Below are 9935 nucleotides of genomic sequence, written 5' to 3'. Positions count from 1 at the left end.
TGTTGCATTTAGCAGATAATTCACCTATTTCTATTATTGAGGAATAGATTTACTACTGAAAAAACACCTTTCTTCAAAGTCCCTTTTTAATATCCTTAATCAACTTATTTCTAGACACTTACAAATTGGAGCCAATTCCCGGTTATTTGAGAAAATATCACTGTCCTTACCATCATGGCATAATTAGGAAGAGGCAAAGGCTAAAAAACTAATTGGGGAATCTTTCTCTTAATACTAGTGATTTTCATTACTAATTAAATGTAGACCGTTACATTTCAAAGAGGCATTCACTGACACAGGGACCCAGCATTCTGCAGACGGTACTATGAAACCCAGAGAATCTTAATTACTTGCCCACAGTGAGCCAAGACTAGACTTCTCATATGCTGAATCCTAATCTGACACTTTTCCTACCATGATCCACTTTTGTCTTGATCACTGCATTCCTGAAACAGAGTAGATTCTGCACAGTAAATAGTGATCATTATATTTATAACGAGATTTTTCAAAAACAGATTTCCTTTTTTAGACCAGTTTTAGATTCACAGCAAAACTGAGCAGAGAGTTTCTATATATCTCCTACCCCATCCCCCGCCCACACACACACACATGCACAGCCTCCTCTGTTATCAACATCCAACAGTAGAGTGGGGCATTTGTTAGAATTGATGAGCCTAAATTGACACATTGTCATCAACCAAAGTCTACAGTTTACATATGGTTCACTCTTGGTGTTGTACATTCTATGGGTTTGGACTTACAGTATCATACAGAGGATTTCACTGCCCTAAAATTCCTCCGTGCTCCTCCTTTGCCCCCACCCCTGACAACCGCTCATCTTTTTACTGCCTCCATAGTCTTGCTTTTCCCAGAACATCATACAGTTGGAATCCTTCAATATGTAGCTTCTTCAGGTAGACTTCTTTCACTTAGTAACATGCATTTAAGTTTCCGCCATGTCATTTCACGGCTTGACAGATCATTTCTTTTTAGCATTGAATAATCTTCCACGGTCTGGATGGACCATAGTTTATGTATCCATCACCTACTGAAGGACGTCTTAGTTCCTTCCAAATCCGGGCAATTATGGATAAAGCTGCTGTAAACTTCCACGTGCAGGTTTCTGTGGAGGCTTAAGTTTTTCATTCCCTCGGGTGAATAACGAGAAGTGCAATTGCTGAGTTGTATGGTAAGAATATGTTTAGTTTTGTAAGAAGCTGCCAAACCGCCTTGTAACGCAGCGGTACCATTTCGCATGCCCCATCAACACTGAGCGAGAGTTCCCGTGGCTCCCCGTCCTCGCCAGCATTCTGCGTTGTCAGTGTTTCGGATTTCGACCACGCGAATACGTGTGTAGTGATATCTTATTCTCATTGCAGTTACCTAGTGGCATACAATGTCACTTTTCATATGCTTCTTTGCCAACTGTATATTTTCTCTGATAAAGTGTCTGTTCAGATCTTTTTCCCATTTTTTAATCAACTTGTTCATTTTCTTATTGTTGAGTTTCAAGAGTTCTTTGCATGTTTCAAATAACATTCCTTTATCCGTTACGTCTTTTGCAAAGATTTTCTCCCAGTCTGTGGCTTGTCTTCTTATTCTCTTGATAGACTTTTTAGTAAGATGAAGTTTGGTACATATCACAGTTGGAGGGGTGGGGGGGGCGTTATTACAGCCATCACTGTGAAGGTGAAGACATCTCAACCATTTTAGTAGTTTGTCTATGATAGGGAGCGAACTTCAAAGAGAGACTGGTCTTTGCTACTGCACTTTATATGGTGGTTTTCAAAAGGCAGTGTACAGACCTCTGAGGGTCCCCAAGAATCCCATGTGTCTCTACTCATCAGTGTGTGACCTGTGGACCATCTGTATCGGCATCACCAGGAAGCTTGCTAGAAATGCAGATTCTCAGATCCCAGCCTAGACCTACTGAATCAGAAATTGCATTTCAGCAAGATCTCTAAGTTATTTATGTGCACATTAAAATTCGGGAAGCCGTGCTCTCCATGACCTGCAAGCTGGTCTCAAAGGTATATATATTTCTAAAAATTTTTAAAGGTTTTTTCAATTCCTTCGAGAAAAAAAGAACCTATTTTTGTTTATTTCAGATCATAAAAGTCACAAGTTTATTATATGAAAATTGAGAAATATAGACTATAAAAGAAGAAAACAATATCACCCGTAATTCCACAACTCAACACAACTGTTAATACTTTTGTTTTCTCCTACACGTTTTTCTTCGCATGTATATAATATGCATATACATTGAGATAAGACTGTCTCTACATGCTTTCGTATCATGCTTTCGTCACTTAACATGTTACAGTAAGCAGTCAACATCTATTCAGTCAATTTTTATTGCACACCTACCATGTATCAGGCTCTGTTCTCGATGCTGGGGTTACATCAGGGCTCTTACCTCACGACCTTTACTTTCTAGTGGAGCGAGCAGATAATAGAGACAAAGAGATAAATAATACATTTGTAAACGGTGATAATTATGAAGAAAGTAAGACAGTAATGAGCTAGAGTGTGCCACAGTGCTTTTTTTCTTTTTTTAATATCCATGTTCATGATCCAGACCTCTTTAATTCCTTTAGGATTGACAGTATAAATTCTAGTCTCATCCAAAATTGTGATATTGATTCTCTACACTTACTCTTTGGTTACACTGACAGTTACCTATTGTACTCAATTGAATGACATGTGACTAGAAATTCAATAGCTACCCTTGAACCTTTGGGCAGGTGTACAGTGTCTGAGCAACAGATCTTCATGGTATATGAATCAGTCACCCCAGCTTCTGCTAGCTTTAAGAATGCTGTGATCTATTTTATGAAATGTAGAGGTTTCTCCTTTTTTTAATTGCAAGACCTGGCCTGTGACATGCAGTCCTCTATGCATATGTCCTCCTAACAGATATAAACCCACATTCTTCCTCTCAAGGAGTCTTACCTTTGTAGGTCTTAGTGGAAGTGCAGTCACTTCTACAGCAAAGAATCTTGATTCCCTTATTGTGTATTTGCATCTTACGTCTCCTTGTCTTTGCTCGTTATTCTAATGCTCAATTGTAGTATCATCTTTTTAAATCCATTTAAATAGGAATTTTAACTCAAATTGAGAGTCAATTATCTGTGCTGCCAGTGGAAAAAATTCAATGAGATGATACCTGCTGTGCTCTACCAAGGTCATATATATGTCCTCCAGGTGCGACAACCAAGTCACAATTAATTCCTCTGCCTATTAACTTGGCAAGTTTATTTTACTATTAATTAGAAGATATATTCTGTTTTCTGAAATACCAAAATATGAGGAAGGGAGTAAAATTATTAGCATTTTTGCCTTTTATATTTCCTCTGTGGTGAGATGGTAGAGGTTTAAATTTATTTTTATTGTAATTCTGCATTAAAAAATCACAAAAATCGCTTAATCTGTAGCTATTGCAATGGTTCTTTATAGGGTGAAAGCATCATTGGTTAATAAAACTACGTAGCAGCTAGTGGGATTAGTGGGGGATCTTCAGGGTCACTCCCTTGTCAATGAATTGATGAAACTTTGAAAATCAGTGCTTAGTGTTACGCAACATATCATGTGACCTCGTCCTGATTTTAACCCCTCATTCCTCTTAGACCTAGCGCCAGAATCCACTTTCCATGCTGCTCTCAAGGTCGCTGCCCACCACCGCCACGTCCCCTCGGACTTCCTGCAGTGCTATGTTCCCAGCCTAGCCTAGCCTGCGGGAGTCTGTCCTCATCTCTGAGAGGCATCAGAAGCCTGTGCTCTACAGTTAGGTGCCTCCGAGAGTCGTAGAATCTCAGAGTCAAAAGGTACCTAAATGGTCATCCGCAATCACATTTTCCACCATAAAGTATCCTAGAAGCCTGAGGAATCATACACTCCAGACATCAGGAATGAGGGGAAGAGGAGATGGTATCTGGGTCCCAATCACGGTTGCAGGAGACAAGGCCTGCGAAGGGCAGTACTATGTGCTGAAGCTTGTCTGTCTGATCCACAGCCCAGTGGGAAAGGAGACTAGACGACTCGGCTCACCCCTTCCTCCTACCACCCGTAGCTGTACATCTTATCAAATTACATGACCTCACTGAGCTACGCCCCAGTGAGTCCCGTTTTCCTGTGAGATCATCGAGTTCTTAACAAGAACATACATCAGAAAAGATTTTGTACCTGTTTGCAGCAAGGGTATCAGGAACAGGAAAACTCATGTAATACCACCCAGATTTATACTGCGTGGAGCTTCTTTGTGTGGTGGTTGGTCTGCCCCTAAAACAGACTCTGGCTACCTGAAGCTTGGGTTTGTATTTTCAGTGACAATGCTGTCATACAGCCACCTCCAGTGCATAAGTGATGGAAATGTGCTTAAATCAATGTGGACTTGATTGTCCATAATGTGTCTCACCTGATGATGATGATCGTGGTAGTGATGGTGATGGTGATAATGATGGTGATGATGATGGTGATGGTGATAGTGATGGTGATGATGATGGTGATGGTGATGATGGTGGTGATGGTGATGATGATGGCGATGGTGATGATGGTGATGGTGACAATGATGATGGTAGTGATGATGGTGATGATGATGGTAGGGATGGTGGTGATGATGGTGATGGTGATGATGGTGATGGTGATGGTAGGGATGGTGGTGACGATGGTGATGGTGATGATGATGATGGTGATGGTAGTGATGGTGGTGATGATGGTGATGTTAGTGATGGTGATGATGGTGATGGTGATGGTGGTGGTGGTGATGGTGATGGTGATGGTGATGATGGTGATGGTGATGGTATCAGCTAACATGGATTGCCAGGCTCTTTCTCAGCCGATTCCATGTAGTCGCTCATTTAATCTTCACAAAAACTCATAAAAATAGAAACTAGTATTATCTTTATTTCAGACATGAGGACACTGAAGTGCAGACTAATTAAGTACCTTGTTTAAGGTCAGGTATCTGGTCATGGCAAAGGGGGGCCTGGAACCAGTCTGACTGCAGAGCACATGATCTTAACTACTGCTGTAGTTTGCATGCATAAAAATAGTTTAGCTGTTCTTCCCACTTCTTAGTATAAACATAATCCCTGGCTGTTATAATCCTATGCCTTGATTAGGATATGGTAATTCTTTATCACTATCTTGGTCCACCTGGCATGGTTATAGGTTATTGTTGGAGAGTATTATGTAGAAATACCTTTAGACTTCTGAATATAGTCGATCAGAGAGAAATGGGGTACAGAAATGTTCATGTACTGGTGCTTTCAGCCATTCCCAGCTGCACTGTACATCACAGTGAACTTGACTAACAACTTCTTTTCCAAAAGGAGGCGTCCCGAAGATCACGTTTTCTCGGCGCTTACAGACAATGCTAACAAGTTCAAACTGATTGTTTTGGTACCTAATAAATTTTCTAGGAGTACAGTGACCGAAAGTCCATAAGAAATGCATCACCATTGCATTTCCAGATACTGTGCATTTCTCAGGAGGGTCATTTGCATACTGTTTTCCCACTGATGTATGTTTTAAGTGAGTTCATTTTATCATTCCATATGTTAAAACAATTAAAATTGACAAAATGCGCACAGAGGGCATTTCCTTGTCTGCCAAGAAGAAATCAGTCCACTTATAAAGCTGTGTTCTCGCAGAACCATCACTTGTTAAACAGATCCTGGGTGTTTTCCTGTCATTCATACACCGAGTGTGTCAGGGACCCTGCAAAACTAATCGACATAAAGATTCGTGCGTGTGTCATTGCAGGCTAAAGGTAAAGAAAGACAGTGGCTGAGACACCAAAGTACTGGGGAGCTGGATGACGCGAAGATCATCGATGGGCTGACTGGAGAGAAAGCCATCTACAAACGCCGGGGTGAGCTGGAGCCACAAGTAAGTTGTGGTGAACCGGTCACTCAGATCTGCAGCACTCGGCCTTCATAGACCGCTGCTTTCTCAAGTGGCTGTCCCTTTAAAACTCCATAAATCCTGAGGATGGCAACCATGGAAACCATTATATTTAAAAAATTAGGAAAAAAAACAAATATTATACTATTTATTATATCATTCACGATTCCAGCATGAGTTAAGAAACACCAGGCACACTCAAACTGAGTCATTTAAGGAACAGTTAATAAAAAGACTATTTACAAAAGTAAAGGGTGGGGTTTAAGAAACCCAGAAAGCGGACATGATTCCATAGTGTAGCGGTCAGCACGTCTGCTTTACATGCAGAAGGTCCTGGGTTCACACCCCATTGGAGCCACGGTCCGTGGTCTACGGCCAGGTCACCCTGAACAAGCCTGATGTCTGATCTCAAAAGCTAAGCAGGGTCGGGCCTAGATGGGAGACCACCTAGGAAGACCGGGTGCTGTAGGCATAAATAATAATAATAAATTAATTTAAAAAAAAATAAAAAGCCATTAAGAGACAGTGTGCTCTCCCTACAGCAAGGCTCTGACCCACTTGAGGTCTGGAAGGGCAGAGGGGGCGTTCTCACCGGGGCCTGGAGAAAGCGGTGTGCGGAGGGGACTGCCTGACGGGAGAGCCCACCCATGGACCGCAGCAGAGGAGGAGCTGAGGGCACAGGTGTCCCACCCTCACCCTCCGATCTCCCACCAGCAGAACCCACCGGGGAGCCGGCCACCAGGAGAGAGGCCAATGCCGTCCATGGAGGTCGGCTCCCAGGGCCCCGAGCGTGCCGCAGGGGGAAACGGAAGACCCTCGGGGTCTTACACAAGCGTGATCACTGGAGCAATCCTGGTGGCTTTCTGCTGCTCTGTCGTTTTAAAGATCTGTGTCCATCCCATAACAGAAAAAAAAATGTTAGAAAATGAGTCTTTCTCCCTTAAATAACTAGTGTAAATGCACGTAACATTTTAGACAACCATAACATCAAAATATTTGCAAAACGGTGGCGTTAATGTAAAATGCCGAGTCTCTCGCAGGGCTCTGTAGCCCCCTATCTCTCTGAATAACCAGAATTGCAGAACGGCCACTGAGAGCTGGGGGTGGGGGGCTGGTGGGAAAGGTGAGTCACTCGCTCCAGTTAAATGTCTATTCAGAGGGACCTTCGGTAATTTGGGGAGTTGTTCTATGTCATTGGTATGAGTCAACAGCTGCTTGCTTTACTGACTCATTGTGGTTGACAAGAGCGTTTAGATACATCTGAAATTGTGAGCAGTCATGGAAGCACATGTGGCATTGTTCTTAATTTAGGCGGACTCCACAGTTTTTATAAAATATATTGAATTTGTCTCAAACCATAACAGTAATACCCACAGTGTTTTCTTGACATGACTAACTCTGCTCATTCGTTTTCATACATTGTCAGCAAGTCTATAATAACAGAACAGTCTGGAATTTTTCTCCTTCCTTTTTTCCTGTAAGTAAACTGACAAGTAGACTTCTGTCTCCGATTCTGCAAATTGGCAGGCATGAGTCCGAAATCAAACTGAAACTCCTCAGAGTTTCACATTTTAATTGACACTTGTTGCTAAACAGCAGTTAGATGTGACTCTCAGGCCTTCGACTGCCAAGCACTGGAAAGAGAAGTAGTAATTCAGGAACTGGAAGGAAGAGAAAATTGAAAGCTCACTAAAAGCAAAAGACGCTAGAGAAATATTTTCCTTCGGCCCTTTGCCAGACGCCCTCTCACAGAACCTTGTTTTCGGAGTCTGGCATCTCTCGCGGACTCTAGAGAGAACGATTTCCAGATCACGACACAACAGGTACAAGTAGAACTCGCGCAGGCCTCCAAAATAACTCGCTCTCGCTAGCGTGACCGACTCCGAGGCACGACGCGAAAACAACACGTCGGGGTCCCCATCTTCCCAGATTATTATTTTTAAGATGCCGTGGGCCTCAGTGCAGCAGTTTAACTAGACCGGGTTGGGTCTTAAAAGGACCGTATTCCAGAGGAAAAATCTGTCCCCTGCGCCCCGACTGCCAACACGAGTCTGAAGTTCCCTCCCTGAAACGCAGTCCACCTGCCGACTGCCCGAGCGGCGCCGAGCCCGCCGCTTCCCTGCCTGCCCCGTGCTGGCGCTCGGGGGCCCGTGCGGGACCCCAGAACAGCAGCCGGTGGTGGCTTTCTGATTCACAAGGCTTTCCTGTCGCCCCCGCAGCTGGGCAGCGTCCAGCAGAAACCCAAGCGTCTGCGCCTGGTGGTGGACGTGTCTGGCAGCATGTACCGCTTCAATGGCGTGGACGGCCGGCTGGAGCGCTCAATGGAGGCCGTGTGCATGGTCATGGAAGCCTTCGAGAACTATGAAGAGAAGTTCAAGGTAACGGCATGGACGAAGGCCGATGAGAGGCACATCTGCCCGAGGGCCGGCCCCGAGTTAGGGCACGATGATGGGGAGGCGGATGCGGGCTCCGCTCATGCTCTCATCCGCTCCCGCATCGGCACAGAGAGAGGGAGCCTCTGGTTTTATCCGCTCTAACAATCGGAAAATGGGAGCCCCACCATGTAAAGGACCAGTTACTACAGGAGGAAGTGGTGTGATGTTAGCCATAATGCCGGGAGCGGGGAACAGGCACTTAGAAGCACAAGCCCCTTCCCCAGATTTCTCAGCGCCCCTGTCGTCATCCCAACGCCCCCGCCACCACCCCGGTTCTTGCCCCGTCGCCGGCCAGGCAGCCCCCCGAGGTTAGAGCACACCCTCAGAGTGTGCGCTCAGCCCGCTTTGCCTTTGCACGTGGGCGAGGGTCACAGTAATGGATGGCCGCCCAGCTGGCAGGGATGAATGAGATGCAGCCTCCAACTATTTCCTTGTGGGGGTTGCTCCGTTTGCTCTGCATCCTCCTTCCGAGGTCCAGGCGTGGAGAAGGGCCCCCCTGTGGCCGGGTCACTGCCCGGGATGAGCCCATCAATCGGAGGGCACCTGCGCCCACCAGAGCAAATAACCTTGAAGATGGCACGTGCTGTGTGATTATTATCGGAAGTTCGGTTGAAAGAAATGATGTGCGTGCCGACATGGGCGAAGGGTACGGTCTGTCCGTAGATACTCTAGGTTGTGTTGGGGGTGAAACACGTCCTTCAGAAATAGGCGAGCCGAGGTCACCGTTTGGCTTGACGTGTCGCCTGCCCTCCAGGACCGCTGTCCTGAGCCTGTGCGTTGCGGTGCATACAACGAGAAACAGGCTGCCAGAGCTCATTGCCTCGCTTACTGTCGGCCCGTCCGCGGGGTTCTGAGGCTCCCGGGGTTCCTTGTGTGACGCTCTGCGTGAGAGATCCCTTTTGGAATTAAATGGTAGGAAAAAGGCAGCTTTCGTCACTGAGCACTGTGGGTCGCCAGGCTCGGTACAAGCGCAGGGCACAAATACACCCAGGACGGGACTTTCTCTGTGGGGAGTGGTTTTGCTTCCCTTAAACAGCTGGAATATGTTTATTTCTCCTCGTGATTAGTGAAAACTACAGACCTGTTGAAGATTCTCTCTTGGTTTCGTTGCCTAGAGGTAAACTCAAGGACCCGCCGTGACAACTTCGTTACGTCTTCCAGCTGGCAGACCAGGGTTCAGCTTTCCTTCCCTTGACCCTCCCTCCCTTCACATGCGAGCTTTTCTTGATTTTGATTTTTCACTTTTTTATACTTTATGGGTTTATAGAAAATGTTTATTTTGAAACATTTTCGATTTTTTCTATGAAGAGGTGAAATATAACTCTTAAATCACTTGGAGCTCTGATAACCAGTGGGTGGTTAGAAATCACTGCGTCAGCGTAGATCCCACAGAATGTTTTAAAACCTTTGTGTTCTGCTAATGTTTGCATCAGCGCAACCACCTCTTTCGTGGATCTTGAAGGTCAGTGTCCCTCAGTTTCCCTGAGTTACATAGCGAATTTAATCCAGTGTAGACCGTAGCAAACATACCACCATAAAAACTGGCATACCCATTATCTGGAATAAAGTTTCCACTTAGAGGATTTCTATACC

The 9935-nt window shown here is 44.9% G+C and overlaps 1 protein-coding gene across 1 annotated transcript in view; it reads left to right on the top strand.

Annotated features, from left to right (window-relative positions):
* Positions 1-9935, top strand: part of VWA8 (von Willebrand factor A domain containing 8) — a 258042-nt gene that overhangs the window by 234452 nt on the left and 13655 nt on the right. The window contains exons 41-42 of the mRNA XM_025049015.1: positions 5767-5892; positions 8127-8285. Coding sequence (XP_024904783.1) covers positions 5767-5892; positions 8127-8285 — 285 coding nt within the window. The remainder of the gene's footprint in view (positions 1-5766; positions 5893-8126; positions 8286-9935) is intronic.

Source organism: Pteropus alecto, unplaced genomic scaffold, assembly GCF_000325575.1.
Source record: "Pteropus alecto unplaced genomic scaffold, ASM32557v1 scaffold35, whole genome shotgun sequence".
In the NCBI taxonomy this organism is placed as follows: domain Eukaryota; kingdom Metazoa; phylum Chordata; class Mammalia; order Chiroptera; family Pteropodidae; genus Pteropus; species Pteropus alecto.
The sequence above is the reverse complement of the archived record's forward strand: the minus strand, read 5'-3'. Positions and strand labels throughout refer to the sequence as shown.